The sequence below is a fragment of the Gymnoscopelus braueri genome (assembly GCF_963280865.1).
Source record: "Gymnoscopelus braueri genome assembly, chromosome: 7".
NCBI lineage: Eukaryota > Metazoa > Chordata > Actinopteri > Myctophiformes > Myctophidae > Gymnoscopelus > Gymnoscopelus braueri.
Window position 1 is genome coordinate 16,910,047 of NC_137608.1, and position 19,717 is coordinate 16,929,763.

Here is a 19,717-nt window from a genome sequence, read left to right on the forward strand (position 1 = left end):
TAGCTCTGTGATGGACAACCTCCGACAGCTCCGACAGATTTTCCTTTATTTGTATGATCTCTTGGAAAAAGGTTCACAGCTTGTTTTAGAAATAGTTTGTGTTTGACGGCTGTCACATATTGTGACCCTCCTTCATCAACCCATGCCTTCATCAAAATAAATAGGGCCGACCCTGAGAGCATGGCCGTCTGCTTCCGCTCGCTTTATATGTGTTTTGGCATGCGACACGGTCGCACGACAGAGCATAGATTGGGCATTAGGATCCAGAGACCCAGAAAAGAAAACTGTCGAGTGAGATGAAAATCACCCCTCCTCCTCTGGAACAAGCTGCTTGGTTGTGCAGACTCAGTCACTGTGTCTCTGTGTGATTGTGGCGCTCCCCCCATACTGCTTGTGAATTATTGAGCTGGTTTTGGGGAAGTCGTCCCACTGAGCGTGGCCTGGATATTTTTAGCCCAGAGTCCCTAAGTGGAGGTCTGAGAAACAACACTTATGGGGGAGACACTCCCTGTTTCTCGACCATACCAACCCCCCCACACTCTTTTCATCTCTTTAAATATCAAGCTCTTTCTCCCCTCATTTCTCTTCCCTCTTTTGGCTTGATTTACTCCTCTGGTCTTCCTCCAAGAGGTTTTTGAACCCTCGTCTTTCACTGATCAAGAGGATGAGTCCTTGGTGGTGTAGCGTAAACACAATGTCTGGCTCATTAAGGGCTCCGTGAGCTGTTTCATATTTGAAGACTCTCTACACAGTAAAATCCTCAGTGTCAATTTAAAGGGATACTTCACTTTCACATAAAATAAACATTTAAAAAATATATAAAAAATAAATGAAAAAAGTAATGGAAAATTCATGGCCCCCTCACGCATTAGAGTGTCCTACTAATGTGTGAGGGGGCCTTTATTTTGCCATAACTTCTTTCATTTTTTTGTTATATATTCTTTTAATGTTTATTTTATGTGAAAGTGAAGTATCCCTTTAAACACTTAAGCCCTATATATTTCCTCATATGATGAATACCTAAAATAATGCTGCAATGCAAGTGGTTCAGGGGGAACAGCATTTCATATTCTTGGTACATGGGTACGTAGGGAAATTGACAAATAAAGTGCTATTTCTGTTATTTCACCAATTGTTTTTGCCAATAATGGCATGCCCAAAATAGGGATGCCAGGTTGAAAGTGAGACTGTAGCACAGTCAATTTTACACTCCCGAGTTAAATTGGCACTGAGGATTTTCCCTCAGTGTAATGTTGTCATGGCGACAGCTTACTCCCAGGTGCTTCCATCTTTGTTTTCATGTTAACGTACTGGCAGCCTCACTCCCTTCCTCTAGTCTCCTAGGCCAGTGGCTCTCAAAGTGGGGTCCTTAGGGGGGTTCAGGGGTTCCCCAACCAAGTTTTTTGGTTAATATTTACCACTTTAACCCCATTTTATACTTCGGCTCTTCAAAAATAGTTGATCTGCAAGCTCACATAGCGTCACATTGTGTGTTTTTTTTTAAACAGTTGGACATTTTGAACAATATGGAATAACATTTTTGATACAACTCTTCTCTCCCGGTCCCTGGCGCAAAATCTTTTCAGATGGGGGGTCTGCGGCCTAGTACATATCAATTTGGGTGTCCTTGACATGATAATGTTTGAGAACCACTGTTCTAGTCTAGCTTGGAACTACAGCAGTACAAACAATCACGAGGTTGCGCCGCGGAAAAGTGCATTTAATGCTCAGATAAGTGATCACATGGGCGGGTTAAGGTATAATTCATATGGCCCAGATCTCTTCAGAGAGTCCATTGCTTCCAAAGTGTCCCACTACCTCCCCTCTTTCAGAGCTCTCCAGTCTGGGTGAAGAGGGCCCATTTATAATTTAAAATCCCTCCATAATTCATCCCTTTCCACTCCATACTCCCTGCTCCATCCCTCCTTTCTCATCTAGTGCAAATTAGCATGAAATCTGTGTCTGTGCGACCCAAAACGGAAACGAAGCAAACAGGCGAACGGAAAGAGGATAGAGGCTGTATGTGTGTTTGTGTGTGTGTGTGCATGCGTGCGTTTGCTTACGTGTGTGTGTGTGTGTGTGTTTGTTGGGGGGGGGGAGTCTTGTTCAGTGCGATGGAGATGGCTCAGTGCTCATTTCCATAGCACCGAGTGTGATTTGATGTTTTATGACATATTGAGTCTAATTTGTAGCCTAAAGAACTAAACAGCTGTGGCCTATTTTGTTTAGCTGTGTTCCAGTGATGTCACCATCTCGCTCTCGGTGGTCAGTGTGCGAGCACACGTCAGGAGCGGTTCGCTCAGCGCAAGATGAGGAGGGCGGCAGGGGTTGTTAACGGCCATCAGATTAATCTGATAAGTCAATTAGGCTGTGCAATGTTTACTTTAAAGTACATGAGGATGACTGTTAAATGTGTATCCACACACTGCTGTTCAATTAGATTTAATGCTCTTTTACCATAATGTTTTATTTATTTTTACAAAACATTCACATTGCTTTATATTCTAGGATAATATTATCCGATGCCAGTTGTATAACTATGCTTAAAGGTCTCTTTTGTGACTGTTTAAAAATAACAATTTAACTCTGAGTTAAATTAACACATTTTGCTGTGTGTACTCTTGAAATGATTAGCACAAGATGATGTTGTTTCCAACTAACAACAGATAACCTTGTTAGAGATTATGAAAACATCTTATTATAATTTTGACATCTTGAATTGATAATGTTGAGGTAATGTTCCAAAATGTTAAGCCTTTTTTTTAATGGCGTGGCTCTGCAGGAGTCTTTCGTTTGTCTTTCTCTTCTCATATTTTTCACATCATATGTGAAATATTTAACTTTCATTCTATAATGGAAGTCAATGGGTTCTGATTGGGCTAAAACCATGCCTTACTTGATGGGCATGGGACTCTGGGCTTGATGGCCAACTGACGTCACAAGCTAGCCAGATGAAGTCCGAGATGGAGCCACGTCATTCCCATGTAGGATTCTTGCCATTTTGTAACTCGGAGTCTGAGTGTATAAATGTAAACAAAATGGACCCAGAAGGTCCATTAACTTCTATTTTGAACCCTCTCAGAGTTAAATCTGTTGAGAAATGTAGAGCCTGGTGTCGGGAAGGACACCTACAGGTTTACTGCCTGAAGGTTGTAAGCGCGATATCTCCCCTGGCCAAGCAGCATCTTTAAAATAACTGAGGTTTTCACTGTGTATGTATGGCCCTTATTCTGAGGCACCTAAACGAGAGCCCTGGAGCACGCCAGTGGTGCCGTGAGAAATGTCCAGGTGTGCCTTGGGATTTTTGTGACAACTGTACAAAATGTTATTATTTTTTAAATATCGCCGCCAGGCAGACAGGCCGAGAGGTGGAGATTATATTTTCACCCATCTGTGTGTGTGTGTGCGTGTCTGTGTCAGAGAGAGAGACGTTGTGCTTGCTCTGCTAATCTCGCAAACTGCTGGACGCATCGGCATCAAGATATCACATTGTCAGGTGATATCTCATGTGATGTATAGTAATGTATTCAGATTCCGATTGTCTATGTTTGCCTTCCAAAGTTTGCAGGAGGGGCTTGTTATACAATGAATTTCAGTAATCATGAACGCAGCATCCAATCTATCCCAAAATCACACATTGATGGGCCTCTAAACAGAACCAAAAGTGATTTCACTTGGACCCATAGGGGGCGCCACAAATGCTACAAAATGTTTGTTACAGAAACATGATTGTTTTTCACCAAATTGGGTACAAATGATCTTGTGAATCACAATTGACAATGACTGTCAAACTGGTTTTCGATAATCCAATCTATCTGTAATTGGCTGAAATAATAGTGATTGAGGCCTCTTTCTTACAAAAACTCACCATATACCATGAACGCAAAAATCCAATCAACTTGGAATTGCACGTTGAGGTGCCTCTATAGACCAATTATTTGTTTACAAACATTGAGACTGGACGCACAGGTGACTGTTTCATGTAATCAATTCCCAACAGATCCCCAAACCTGCTGTTTTGGGGTGAGCTTGTTTCAGTTCACTCTGTGTGTAGGCTAGTGGGGTGCGCCCTGGCGACACGTATATACTTCATGGTGCAACGGTATTGCGCACCGAGAACAGCTGACATACAAGCTCACAACCGCGTCGCGGATGCGACTGCTGTGAGCTTGGAGATCTGCTATTCTCGGCCGTTCTCTACGTGCGACACCTTCGCGGGACGGAGCATAAATTAGGCTTGACGGGCTGCAGCTGCGCGAGCCAAGCAGGTTCTGGTGCCATGATCATAGGGCGCTCCCTCCGTTCTGATGACAGCCACTGGAGGTGGAGTTTTGAGGACAACTGCTTTGAATTGTTATTATTGTTTACACACAACAGAAACCAAGGATTATATATTTCAAGAGCGAGAGATCACAGTAAAAATCCTAAGCATTCTTCCTCCACACTGGGAGAAAAACAGCATCTGAAAGTTTGATGGGATGCATTTTTACACGTGAGACTGTGACCACTTTTACATTGCATCTTATGAGCGGTGGGGTTCTTTTGCTGCCGACATGCGCGCGCATACTGTTTTGTATCAGTGTGACGTCGTCTGTTAAGGCGTCTATGGAGAACACCTACAAAAGCGCTTTAAATTCTGCCCATAGGCAAGCTAGGCAACCCAGCCTGGCAGAGTTATGCACTCTGCGGTGGGCCCTTTTCTAGTTTACTAAATATCAGTAATTTGTCCACACTAATTCCTCGATATAGAGGTCAATTCTATACCCTAATAAATTATATTATAACCACCAACCTCTAAACCTGGGGGTCCCTTTGTTGGGCATAGGCCAAATGTATTTATTTTATTTTTTTACATGTTCTTCCCACAAATGTTAAAACATTTTGAAAAAAGATCTACAAGCTCATGTTGCGTTGTGATCGACTATTGTGGGCTATTTTCGCTATGAATACCAGTGTGCCTTGAGATTTTGTTTTTGTACATTGGTGTCCTCTTTGGCACAAAAAGTTTGAAAACGACTGGTGTACACTATGGTACAATGCAGCAGTGGGATCAATGTGTGAGCATACCAGTGCTCTCTAACAATACAGGCCCCAGCATGCCTGGCCAAGTAGCCTGGCGCTCGGCATAGACAAAACAAAACTCATGAAATCGCTTAGAGGGCTGGTTTGAATTTGATTTGTGTGCTGGCATAAAGATGTTCATTTTGTGTCATTGTCATGCGTTGTCTTTGCTGCCGTTGATGATATGTACTGATATGGATTTTTTGTTTTACTGTCTCCACAGATGCAATCAATGAAAGTAATTTAGGTAAGTGGCATGCTCATGACTCACCGTTTTAATTTCACAAACCTTAGTTTGTAGTCATACTGGGGCAATGCGAAGAACACAAATGTTTGTTTATTACCGCTGCAATAACATGATATCCTGGCAGATGCCATGTACTTACATTTAGATGAATATCCTGACTACCTGTCACACTCATTTCACTCTCACAAATGTGAACACTCTCAAAGTTACAAGGGTTAATTTGGTTCCTAATTATAAATCATTTATCTGGGGACCCCTGGGGGTCCTCCTCGCACCCCTCTTTGATAACTACTGCTGTAACCCTCAGACAGGTAGGTATGTGGCTGTGAGGATGATAATGTATGATTAACACAGTGATGCAGGATGTTAGGTAAAGCATGCAGGTTCCTCACATTCCAGGATTCCACCTACTGCACTGTGGAATGTTCCTGGGAAGATCCGGCTCAATTAGTATTGTGAAAATAATTACAAGTGTAGGTTTAAGATGCTTGTGGTGCCCCATGGGTGGAGTTTACCTCACTACCATTCAGACTATAGCATGTCCGTTAAACACGCCCTACATAAGCCCTACATTATTCGCTGTACAACAGATAGCGAAAATAGCCGATCTACCAGCTCACAGCGTGTTGCATCGCGAGTTTGTAGAGCTACTATTTTGCTGGACATTTTTCAAAATGTTTCAAAATGTGCCAAACCTTTTCGCCTATAATAACATGTCCAACATTTTAACATCTTCAGGTATATACCTGAAGAAAATCTGTAATGATCAAAATATTGCTGTAGTTCCAATAAACAATTGAACGAGGAGCTTTATACCAGTGAGCGGATGCTATTTATTTTCTTATTTATCTGCTTTATTAGATCTTCACCTGGACATCACCTGCATGCACTTTGTTTCTTAAAATCAAAACAAAACCTTAAACCTACTAAACTGACTGATAAGTGCTTTACTTTGGTAGTCTTAACTATCTTGTACTTGTGTCCTATGGGGCAAACATCATGCCCCTCCTCGTGTGGGACTACAAAGAGGTTAAAACAAGCACGCTGAAGTGTTTGCACACAGTATTTGACCCGGGTCTGTGTCATGGACGGCCATGAGGGGTTCATATAGGGGAGAGAAAGACTCCCTCACGTCTTTCCTCTCTCAACACCAGGAACTGAAACCAGTCTAACCGGCCTCCTCCTTATTCTTGTGTCCCTGCCTTCCTGATTAGAGGTCTCCTCGGGGCGTAATGACAGAATTGTGTTGCTGTCAGTTCCTGCTGCTGAGAGTGGGCTAATAGTCACGTTAGCCCTGCGCAGCGTGTCATTAGCTCTCCACCCGTAGCCCCAATGAGGGCTAAGTCTGTCATTTCAGGGCTAAATCACAGGGGCACTCAGGAGATCACAGTCACACCGGTGAAGCTCTGAGGCTGCAATGTTTTAGCGCCCACCCTTCTCCCTGGCACTGTCGCACTTAATATGTGCCAGTTTCTACATATTGTATTAACACGGAGGAATTGCTGACATTGACATTGAGAAAGAGGGAGAGAGTGACAGAAACTCTGATTGGGGCTACTGATACTGGGATCATTTCATCAAAGTTCATAATTTGAAACACACTTGCTCATTTCTGTCCGTGATCGAATGATTCACGGTTATCACTCCGATGATTAGCAGGCTAGCGCAGCATCCATCAGAGCTCTCACTAATCTGCTTTGATTATTAGCCTAAGCCTCCCACGCTGGGCTTGAGGAGCACTGGCTGATGAGAAATTACGCTGCACTCATATTTGTATTTATGTAACTTGGAATTGCTTGTCAAACTGATACTGACAGTATGGCTCACTTCTCAGATCCTCCCTGCAGAGTATCTGTGGCCTTCATCCACCCTCGCACATGCAGAAGTCCTTGGAAAGTGCATGTGTGCCATATCTGGGTGTTTGTTAACAATAGAAACCGCTGCACATTTTACACCTTATTGGTCACAGTGGGCAAATCTTCAAAATAAGAATGTTATTTTTTCAAAAATACAGGAAATGGCATATCTACAAGCTCACGATGTGAAGTGTATGTGAACTTCTACAGTAGATCAGCTATTTGGAATACAACGAAGTATATACGGCTTATGTGGTTAATATTAACCCAAAAAAAGGAACTTGCCCTGAAGCGAAAACTTCACAAGGAATAAAGCTGAGCATGATAGAATTAACAGTTATTTCGAAGCTGTGGCTCCGTAAGGCGATAAGAATTGAATCCTTCTTGATCCATGCGAGTCCATCTTAGCAAAGCTGCGGATAGATCTGCGTGTCAGTGAAGTGGACCCCGGTCAGCAATGATGAGCGAGCACGGCTACGTTATACAATACATACGCATCTTTAACTCCGGCGCCATGACCTTCTCTTGAGATTTGTTGGCTGCCTAACTTTGCCCTTTACTGGGGCATGTTGTGTAAGTGAGGGGTTGCAGCAACATGAATAACATTGGTATTTGTGCGACAGGCTGCCGCTGAGTGGAGAGCTAACTGGAGCAGGAGAATGGTGCTGTTCGGCGAGGTTCACGGCTGTTATTCCTACAGGCCATGAGCGTGAAGGCAGCTAATGCCATCTGACAGTTCTGGAGCAAGAAGAGGAGGGCTGAGGAGAGAGGGAGAGATGGAGAGAGAGAGAGAGGGAGGGGAGGGGGGTGTTAAAAGAGATAGAGTGGGATGGATGGGGGGTGGCAGTATGGCAGGAGGGGGGGTGTTGGATGAGGGAGAAATAAGGGATGAGCTAGATATGGACAAAGCAGGGATGAGCGATGTGGGAGGGGTTGGGCCAAAGAGGCGATACTGTAGGGACCCCTATTGTTCGCTGCAACGGAAATAAGTCCTCTGAGATCCATTGATTTTTTTTTTTAAATCAATATGAATATTACATTGAACGTGTCATTTAGCACACAAATCTAAATCTCTTCCTGAAGCGTCATGAAACCGCAGACTTAAAAGAGAGGCAGATGGAGGTTGGCAATCGCAGTTTCAGGAATTCTGTTGTACAGTTATAACAGACGCAGCGCATCCCAGCTCCACTGTGTGTGTACTGTACTCTGCGTTAGCGTTAAAGACAGGCTGCCATTTTGAGAGCCAGTCTTTCAGGGAATTCCAAAGATGCTCCCCTCAGGACAGACAGGTTTAAAAGTCTGAGGCATTTCCAAGATTGTATAGGAGCGCCCTCACCCCAGCCACCTGACAGAGGATGGGGGGGGAAACCCTGAAAGGTAATAAAGCCAGCGAAGTGGTAGAGAAGAGATAGACAGAGCAGACAGATGGGGTAAAAAGGGACGGGGAAAAGGAGGAAGGATCCCCACTGTAATTTGACAGGCTCCGGTCCCACTCGGGCTCCGCCAGCAGTTCCTTTTTGAAGGAGGCACAGCCGACAGGGCTCCGCACCCTGCTGCCAGCCTAACCTGTCATTAGAAAACATGGCTGAGAGCAAGCAGAGAGGGGAGACGACAAGAGACAGACACAGAAAGAGACGAGGAGAGACAGACCGGAGAGATGTTAACGCGTTGACATCTTTCGTTCTTTAACCACTTAAACCTGATTTTTTACTTCGTCATATGAGGGTGTCATGCTGCAAAAAAAATAGCCATTCTACAAGGTCACAACGTTTTGCAATGCAACGTGTTGTAAACTTGTAGAACTGCCTCTTTTTTTTTTTTTTTTACAATTGGATATTTCTGAACATTTTGGAAAATGTATGCCTATAAGGACATGCCCAAATTGTGACACGCGGTTGAAAGAAGGAAAGAGAAAAGAAAAAAGAAATGAATGAAAACCATGCATCTACAGTATCTAGTCACTAGATGGTTTTCTTCCAGTTTTTTTTTTTCGTTTTTTTTATTCTAGTGCCTTTTTTCCCAAGAAAACAAGAGGCAGGAATGCTGACGCCCATGTGTCTCTTAAAATACAGAGAGGTTTCCGATAGGTGGGATTCATGAGCTTTGGGGGCAGGGGGGGGGTGGGGGTCGTGAAATGCGCTTTTGCATATCTAAGTGATTCAAACCAAATAATGACTAAATAGTGTAAACTTTCAATTAAAACTTTCTAGTAAGGACAGGGGGGGGGGGCTGACTCTTAAACTGTGGCTTCAAGATTTTCAGCCAAGAGCGGTGATAAGCCTTGTGCAGCTGAGTACGGAACGGGCCAGCTGCACTGTGAGCAGGCATTATGTGTGTCTGAAGTTGGGCAGATTGGGGAGGGGGAAGGGGGTCTATACTGTAAAGCTCTTGTTTCTAAAACCTCACTGTAGTGGCGTTATTGTTGGGTCTTGCCTGCTCTGGCATGATCCATTTGAAGTCTGCATGTCTTCAAATAGTTTTGTACACCTCTTTATAGGCTTAGTGTAGTTCGTATTTACAGTTGGTTCCTAAATTAAAATGCCTGCCATTTGAAATGGCTGGACTCCTACTTGTATGAAAAGTACTTTATTTAGCAATTAGGTGTCCATCTTGTTTCTGTCCAAGATGGAGAGTTTTTTTTTTTTAGTGGACCCCTTCATTTGTTTAATGGAAGCCATGATGTGCCAAGGGGCCCCTATAACGTTGTTTTATCCTTGACGCTCAAAATATCCTCAACAAACTTCTTCAACAACTCATTCATTCATTGCTTAAAGTCTTGTTTGCTGTTATCAAACGACTAACTAAACAACTAGATTAGACTTGGCGGTAAAAGTCTGGATTAACGCCTACGTCGTTGTGTCTGTAAATCTGTGTTCTACCCACTCATTAAAAGGGCCCCGCGTCTGCACTACATAGAGTATAATGGCTGCGCCTGTGCCTCTGCATTAAAGATCAGAGGAGCAGGCTGACTTTGAGTATGTCTGCACTGGTATTTTTGAGAGAGCAAGTCAGTTCATGCCAGAGGTTTTCTGGCCCTTTGTCTGCTGGGCAGATAGCACAGAGTGGGCTCCATGTTTGTCTGATGTCTCCCTCTGGTGGTAGATCATGGCACTGGCACAAGCTGGAACCCACCGGTGGTCAGGCTCCTCCTGCAAGGGAAGTCAGACCAACCTGTCAATGTAAGGCGGTGGTTCTCAAACTTCTTCATGTCAAGGACCCCCACCCCCCAAATTAATATGCATTTGGCCTCTCACCCCCATCTGAAAATATTTTGTGCCAGGGACCCCCCTAAAAGATTAGTGTTGTTTAAATGTTTTTAAAAATATTCCACGATTTTTTTTAAATAGCCGATCTACAAGCGCACACGTCGATCTACAGCTTGTAGATAGGCTATTTTCAAATGGCCAATGTATACTATACAGGGTTAAAAGTGGCTAAGCTTAATGCTATGATTAACTCATTTTACCCCCTGGAACCCCCTCAAGGACCCCTGGGGGTCTCACTTTGAGAACCACTGGTGTAAGGGCTAATTTCAACTTTGTCATACGACCATGTCGCTAGGCAAATATCACAGATTCTCAACAGAAAAACTATACGTTTATCACACAAATAAAAACTATAGTTTTACAGTCAATGTTATGACAAAGTCGCCCTTTTCAGTTCGCATTGGGTTGAGTACTAGGAAGGTTGTCTGCAGCCTTGTTTCTGTGTGCTTATTAGTATTGCACATTTTATATATAGTATTCTGCAATGGAAGAATTTTCACCAAGGGGGAGTGAGGTTATTACAACTAAAAGGAACTTTATAAATAATAAGCAAATGATGTTCTTTGACGGTCAGCCAAATAGTTTTGGGAGGAGACGATTGTTAGCAGTTCCAGCAGTGACCTGTCTGCTATTCATGTAGTTTGCATTGGTGCATGCATGCTAATCCTTTTAACATGCTGTGTATAATTAGGGTAATGGTATTAACTAGGTAGGCATGGTCTCACAAGCATTCCAGTGGTGGAAAAATACTCAAAATTTTCACTTAAGTAAAATCAATACTGCAATGTAGAAGTGCTCTGTTACAAAAGTCTGGAATTCAAAACTTACTTGAGTAAAAGTGCAAAGGTATTGGTATCAAAATGTACTTAAAGTACCAAAAGTAGAAAGTACTCATTATGCAGAATGACCCATTTCACATCTCGACGCATTGGGAGCTTGTAGATAGCTATAGATCGCTATTTTCAAATGGCCGAAATGTATGTAGGGCTGAAGTGGTTAATGTATGTTTTGTAATAATAATCAAAATATAAAAAGTAACTAGTGACTTCAAATAACCGTGGTGGAGTAAAATTACAATATTTGCCTCTGAGATGAGATGTATGGAGTGGAAGTAAAAGTACAGAAAATTGGATGTACTCCAGTAAAGTAAAAATACCTCAATATTGTACTTGAGTAAATATAATTAGTTACTTTACACCACTGCTAAAATCTGAACACATTGACATGTAGTGGTGTTAATCCAATTGATCCAAATAGGTCAAAGAGCATACTTGCCAAAAATGTGCTGTATGTAATTAGTTGTCTGTGTCATATTTATCAGAACATAATGTAAATAAAACAGCCAGGGTAATTGTATGTCCAAACAAAGGTGGTATCATCTACGTTGGTTAGAATTACACTAATGAATAATTAACTATAACCCCTCTGGACCAGCTGGACAACGCAGTGTGCGTTGGTATCCACGGCCATGTGTGTTTGTGTGGGTCCACCTTTGTGACAGTGGGTGTAATTCCCATACACCACCAGGGTTAGAGCCATCCAACCAGGATGCCTGGAGAAAGAGGCAAATATTGTAATTGATAAGTCCTCTCTGTCGATATAATTAAAACAATGATGAATAGGCTGCTGAAGATGCCTGTGCGTGAGTGGCTGTTTTAGTGGTCATTAACTTGGGAAGTCGTGCGGTGCAGTTTTTATATGCCCTTTGGAAGTTCAGGGAGAGAACAGGCCCATTGATCTATTGGGCATCAGCCCTCCAAAAAAACAAATGCATCTGGGGAATGTGATGTGGATCATTGTAAATCTAATCTCCAGGAGTGGACTTAACCCTCATGATCTCTGTTCAACACTGAGGTCAGCTGCTGTGGGCAGACAACCCCCACATACAGTGGAAGACTACAAAAGATATAAGTGACATGTTCAGATACTACACAATAGACATATCTCTACGTACACAGCGTACACGTTCAGCATCTATCACTGTATGCGTTTAGACAGTGTGGTTGTAGAGAGGGATGATGGATGTCCTGATCGTCCGGTTTGATACATTTCAAAATACATCTTGAGTGAGTCAAGGTTGACTGTGCTTAACAGATACTGGCCATATGTATGTTTTTTTAAGTTGCACAAGAACCAGAGCAGTGGCCTAATTCCTGTTTTTCTTGGGTCTGAAGAAGTAAGAAAGGTTGGCCCTAGTATCTGACAGTATGTGTAACGGGGGAGGGGAGCCCAAACAAAAGAATGCCCTTTGTTACTCCGGTGTTTAGGGAAAATGCAAAATAACACCTAACAAAGAGTTCATTCAAATTGACATTAGATCGTATTAGCATTTTAGCTATCAAGTTAGCTAAAATGGACCATTGCCATTGTGTCAGATCAGAAGAAGGAGGGTCAAGTGGAGAATGTCAAATACAATACAGTGATGAGTTGCCTGAGGTTACTTTAGACCACTACAGACTTAAAATGTCATGCCCAACTTGAAATACGTTCACAACAAAACATTCCTTTACAGAACATTTTTTTGCAGCATGGCCAAATGCCATTCAAAGCAGGCTTTGTCTCTCTCTCTGTGTGTGTGTGTACGTATATATGTATATACAGTATGTACGTATGTCTGTGTCCCATTTAATGCCCATATATTATCTGTCTGTGTACCTTTTATCTTTGATGTCATCAATTTGTCATCATAGTACTGAGATAGCCTCCAAGTACAATGATAATGGGTACTGCACTAAGCACTGTGACAACGGGTACGATGGGTATTGTATAACCAGAGGGGCATGTCGCATGCGTTCCCAACGGGCATCGTTCTGAATGGGCATCGCCTTTATTTATTTATATATAAATATATACATATATTTTAAAAAAAACATATCCAGTGCTTGCTTGCAGTGTAAATGATTGCTTGCCTTATTATAATATCTGCGCTATACACAGCGATCTAAATAAATTAAATGCATCGTTATTTCAATGTTGTGCCCCCTCCAGGATATGCACATCATTAAATTATAGAGGTCAATTTAGGGAACAGTCCATTGAACCCTAGTAAGTTAAACATTTATTGAATTTGCAGATGATGAGGGGGTGAGACATGGGTCACCAGCAGTGCAGCACCCGGCATGAATGGCATTAAAGGAATATATATAATATATTGTATCTTTGCTCTTTTCTGTAATTGAATTGACCCACTCTTTAAACTCCATTGCTATACAAAGGAAACACAGGATTCAGATTCTTTTGATGTAATTTCTCATGTTGCTTCACTGCCTTGTCTCCCCTAATACAAAGCAGCACTTGTACGTCATCATCGGTACATGACCTGCAGCTACTGTTTTTCAGTTAGGACATGATGAAACACTTTCTCTCGCACCTACTGGTCACAAACACAAACTAATGGCTAATTATTTTAGTTTAAGCATTTCCCCCCCTCTTTAGAAACATGTGACAAGGACATTTCTTATTGTGACTTAACATTACTAAAACTAGGAACTCACTCAGTGATCATAAAGAATGACCACTGTTAAAATGTGCTGTTCCTAGGTACTTATTTTGGTACATAAAGCCAAGTTTTAATCTTTTTTTATCCATTTAAATATGGTGCACATGTAACATCTCTCGCTTGTCCGACCAGCAGCATGTTCAGTGCTGTTAGCTCCACCTCAGTAGTTCCAGAACCATTGTTTAAGGGGCTTAGTAGTTCTACTAGAGAGCGGGGACTTATGTATTTTTTTGTCCAAAAAGTATATGATAAATAGGTGATGAAAATAGCCTATCTAACAGAGAGCGAGGACTTATGTATTTTTCAGCCCAAAAAGTATATGATAAATAGGTGATGAAAATAGCCTATCTAACAACGCGTCATGTCGCGATGCGTTGTAAGCTTGTAGATTTCTTTTATTCGTTTTTGAAAATGTTCTGTCTGTAAAAAAACAGTCTGTAGTTATATTTTATTAACATACAATACAACCAACACAGCTGTTGTAGTTGGTCTACCTGCTCTTCTATTGACACATTTAGATCCTGTGGTTGGTAGGACCACTGGTGGTTGACCAGATGCATTGCATGAAATCAAATGGAAACCACTTGCCCTCTCAAACATGCTGTCTGTTCTAACTCTTAACAGTAAAAATGTTGACGTTGCAGGGTTTTGGATTGCAGCTTTAAGTCTCTGGGTTTTTATGAATATTTAACCAATGAAAAGTATTAACAAGAGCTTGTGATTAAATTGGATCCATTGGCACTCTTCTTTTGGCTAATTCCCATCAGGGGTCGCCACAGCGGATCATCTATTTCCATCTGTTTCTGTCCTCTGCGTCTTCCTTGGTCACTCCAGCATGTCCTCTCTCACCGCATCCATAAACCTCCTCTTTGACCTTCATCTTCTTCTCTTGCCTGTCAGCTCCAATCTTCAGCATCCTTCTCATCCAATATAGAGCATCGCAGTTCCCACCCACTTCCTGGTTTTTCCTGGTGCCGGAAGGAAAAACTCAATGCATTTTTCCCATTGACATTTCCAAAAATATTTATATCAATTAATTTAAGCCTAGAATCAAGCCATCCAGGGTCCTGGTGAATCATGACCATAAAATGTTTTTTTCTGTGATTTTTTTTTTAAATTTTATATTTAATTATATGATATACAATATTTAATAAATACCCTTTGTTTTGCCGTTTAAAAAAAAAAAAAAATCACAGAATCAAACGTTTTATGGTCATGATTCACCAGGACCCTGGATGGCTTGATTCTAGGCTTAAATAAATTGATATAAATATTTTTGGAAATGTCAATGGGAAAAATGCATTGAGTATTTTTCGGTGGAACCCGGAAGGGGCGGGAACTGCGATGCTCTATAGCCCTCATCCCTCCTCCAGACATCGTCTAAATAATCTAAACCTCACCTCTCTTGCTTTATCCCCAAATGTTCCACCGTGGGCTGACCCTCTAATGTAGTCATCCCTGATCTTGTCCCTCCTCGTCACTTCTCATGAGAACTGTAGCATCTTAAATTCTGCCACCACGATCCAGCTCCGCCTCCTGTCTTTTTGTCAGTGCCACTGTTTCCAAACCGTACAGCATAGCTGGTCTCACCACTGTCTTATACACAGGGTCCCCATAGTCCTGAAATTCCTGGAAATAGTTTGAAAAACCTTTTTCCAGTCCTGGAAAAGGTTTAGAATTGATCAAGGCTTCTGGAAAAATATTTGGCTATGCATTGTTTTAGGCTATTGATTTTGTTAATGATTTTAACAAAACAAAACATGTATAACATTACACGAAATATGTAACATGCCTAATGTATACCAGATTTGACAAAAATAACCGATCTACAAGCTCACAACGTGCTGCAGCGTGATGTTAGTAAATTTGCCATGAAATTTGGAATGGAATTATACCATTCTATGCTTTATTTTTGCTACACTGCCTGTCTTTGGGCGTTGCACACAGGAGTAAGAGACTCATTATTGTGCTGAATGATTGTTATATAGGCCTGGAAATTGGGTTAAATGTTCTGGAAAAGTTTTGGAACTGTATTGGTACAAATGTGTGGGAACCCTCTTTTTCCCGCTCACTCTTGCTGGTACCCTTCCGTCACAAATCACTCTATTCCACCCTGCCTGCACTCTCTTCTTCAACTCTCTTCCGCACTCCCCTTTATTTTGGATAGTTGAGTATTGAATCCATTGGAACACAGGTATTTTTTTTGGGACAAATTTTCTATGAGTAATTGTTATGTGGTGGAGGAGGTTCAGGAGTCTGTCTAGTAAAAAATGGATTGCGAAGTTGACCTCTGGTGCAGCCTATGTGTCTTTGAGAATTTCATGTGTATATCTAATACGTGTATCTTGTATACACATACTAGCAAGATACTACCTTGATACGTTATTGATATTTGGTGCTATCTTTTTGCAGTTCTTGATTGACTCATTTTAAGTTGCTCTAGAAAGCAGCGTCAGCTTATGGCCTAAAACTGTAAAATGTTTAGGGTCTAAACCCAAAGGGTGGTATTGAGCTCCAGACTGAATTAAGTGCATATATCAGTGAGTGAAATGCTCTTCATAAGCAAATTGATGCATCTCTCCAAAAGGCAGTACCACACCATTGTTGAGAGCTCACTCAAAAAATAATCTCACCCACTCTTTTACACCTGTAATGTGGGGGGAAAAACGATGGATTGAGTATTCTATATTGGAATTCCAGTGGACCTTCCGGCATTCTATTTAGAAAGATAGCATCCACGGGTGTTTAACTGCAAATAATTCACTCAAATTACGTGACAATGCAATCAGAAGAGAAAATGTACTCAATTCAAATTCTCTCAATCGCTATCAAACAATTTCCAATATGCTAACTCCCATGTTAAATATGTCCCTAGTCACCAGGAGACATGTAGATAACGCCCACATGACCTCAGCCTTAGGGCACGCTCCAAACTGCCGATAACGTCTTCATCGCCACACAACTGATAAACACTGGAGCCTCAGTGCTATCCCCGGCTGTCCAGTTGACTTCTAGGTTAAAGGCAACATGGCTGATTATGCTGTTCATCTTTGCCACACGGGAGGAAAGGTGCTAAGGTCAAGGGTGACATATGGCCAGTTCCCATGCGCCGTCCCCAGCCTTCCTCCCCGCTGTTCAAGTTTGATTTCCTATTAGTATCGACAGGCCGAGGTTCTGTCTGTCGGATTGAAAATATGTCAACAAAGCTTGGAATTTCTATAAAGTGCATTTCTTTTAATCAATTTTGATATATATATATATATATATATATATATATATATATATATATATATATATATATATATATATATATAATCATCAAAAAATTCAAAATTCAAAATTGATTATTCATTCAAGAAGGATATGCCTGCACTACTTTTTTCCATGTTTGTCTGCTTTTAGGTAAAGAAAAGTGCATTGACTGCTAGGCTGACTTTGGCTGTGAGCAGAAGGAAAAAGTGTTGGAGTACAAAGGGGGATTTCTCTTTACTTTACTCTCTACTTATGTGACTATTTACCTTGTTTATTGACTACAAGAGCTCATGCTTACTCTGCTTATTCCGGTTTTGCACTTGTAAGTCGCTCTGGATAAGAGCGTCTGCCCAAAATTGTAAATTGGATGTTTACACTGAATGCTCAATGTCGCTTGCGTAGACATGGCAGATTAAACACCTAAGCAGGGTCTTTCTAAGACCGTGCCTTTGACACAGTGACATATGGCTGGGAAACGCTTATGGTATTAGTGTAAAGTAAACTGGGAGACGGCGAGACTGCTTTTGATCACACAAACAGATTATGCCTGCCGTCATATTTTAACACCATCACAAACCAAACCGGTGGCTATGACAGCTCAGACAGTTGCTCTCTGAATCCAGCCCATGATTCCGCCCGTGATTATGCAATCCCGATTCCTCCCTTCTACCTGCATATGCATTCCTGTGTGTCACCTTTGTGTCTTCTCTCCAGTTGCATTTGAATGTGAAAAGCTTCTTATACGTGACTTACTGGGACGGGTTAATTAGCATTCGCATGGGGGGTTGGGCCCGAGCAGGCTGTGAATGAACAAGTGGTGTTAGCAGGGTGGAGCTCTCACTGGAAAGGGTGGGCCGGTTCTTGGGTCCTGCCCTGGCCGAACAGGACAAGCGTGTCCACCGGTGTGAAACTAGGATCCACAGTTACCCAGGTTTGGTTGTTAAGTCCACTGCTGCAGCACACAGGACACAGTCCACACACATGCCCCCTGATCACAACAGCTCTGGAAGGGATGCAGGAAGGAATAAGGGACATATTGCATGCACATCCACTCTAGTATCCAGGTGCAGGACAAACAAACAAAGAAGGAAGAGATGAAAGAAGGGATCGCACTGGATGGTAAGGCCATTACTGTAACATTGAGAAGAGTGAGAGTATTTGGGCTGTGCATAGGGGTGGGTTTGGTTTACTAATAATGTTGCTGATGGTGATAGAGCAGACAGTATTTATTGTATCACTCACTGTGTTTGATTTGCACACCAGTGTTTCTATGGATTCAGCAGTGCAGCGGGATTACTTTGTAACCAAGCAAGCTGTGAAACTTTAGCTTCAACCTTCATCCCTGTTGGACTAAGTGGTTCAATTAGTTAATGTTGGTGTGTTTTGTCAGCTTGAACCTGTGTTTATGCTTGGACGTGCACTTTGCCCCCCCACCTACCCCCAACCCAGAAGTGCCAGTGGCCGGAGAGAGGGAGGAGGCTAATTTGGGTAGGAGAGAGGAGCATTGTTGAACGTCAGAGAAAATAGGACTATCAGTTCCACTCAGATAACCCCTAGTTGTCATTGGACCTCAAGCCAAGCCGTGACCCCAGGGCTTGAACTCTGCGGTCACGTGACCAAGGCAGTAAAGTGACCAGAGGGGAGGCTGGCTTGTTGCTGTGGTCAGTAAGGGACAGGCTGTTGAGGGAGGAGGAGGTTGTTGGAGAGAAAGAAAGAGAAAGAAAGAGAAGAATCATGAGGCAAGGGCTCCCATGCCCTATGGCTTTTTTCTCTAGCGGAGTCCATGCTTGAATGGCGTACTGGGGTAGAAGGCTAGAAGCATGAAATGGATACATGGGAAGGTAAGACAGAATGTGAGAGCAGTGAAAGGGGTTGGGTCTATTTGGTTTTATTGGCACCCATACTTTTACTCACCCTAATTACGTGTAAATGAGGGAAGATAGCTGTCTGTGTTTAACTAGAGTATGTGCATGTAACTGTTTTGCAGGTTTTCTTGTTCTTTCTAACTTAATGATAATGACCTAAAAAAAAAGGGTCTGTTTTTCTTTCTGTTGTTTTTGATGGTTATTTATTTTTAATACATTTAGCACAGTTTCATGTCCATCTTAATTAGGTGTTAGAGTGAATAACCCTAACATTAACTATGGTAGTTAAATCAATATTGTAATACTTGATAGATGAAAACAAAAAACAAAAAAAGACAAATAAGGGTTTTCTCTTGAATAATTTTGCTCTGGAAATTAAGTTTTACCTACCCTTTTAGATTTGTCCTTGAATTGTTATAGTGTTATGTTTGAGAATTGTTATTCTTTTCAGTCCTAGCTAATGAATACTGGTATCTTCAGCTTTTCAAAGCTTTCTGTGCAATCGATGGTTCAAGGGCTTTGTTTATGTTTGTACACGGTTGAGCATTATGCTGTATCTCAGTACTGTGAACACCACAGTTCCATGTGTTGTGATGTTTGGTATGTGGCTGTGTAGCCCATCTGGAAAAGGTTTTGTTGATATGATGAAGTAGGGCCAGTTAGGATTACTC

At 41.9% G+C, this 19,717-nt stretch overlaps 1 protein-coding gene across 2 annotated transcripts in view; it reads left to right on the forward strand.

Moving 5' to 3' along the window:
- Positions 1-19,717, forward strand: part of nr6a1a (nuclear receptor subfamily 6, group A, member 1a) — a gene marked incomplete at both ends in the record, with an annotated part of 86,045 nt that overhangs the window by 44,228 nt on the left and 22,100 nt on the right. Inside the window, one exon of one of the 2 annotated variants that reach the window (XM_080433989.1) lies at positions 5,285-5,308. The exons of the other annotated variant lie outside the window; for it this stretch is intronic. Within the exon in view, the coding sequence (XP_080290115.1) occupies positions 5,285-5,308 (24 nt within the window). The remainder of the gene's footprint in view (positions 1-5,284; positions 5,309-19,717) is intronic. 2 annotated transcript variants of the gene reach the window in all.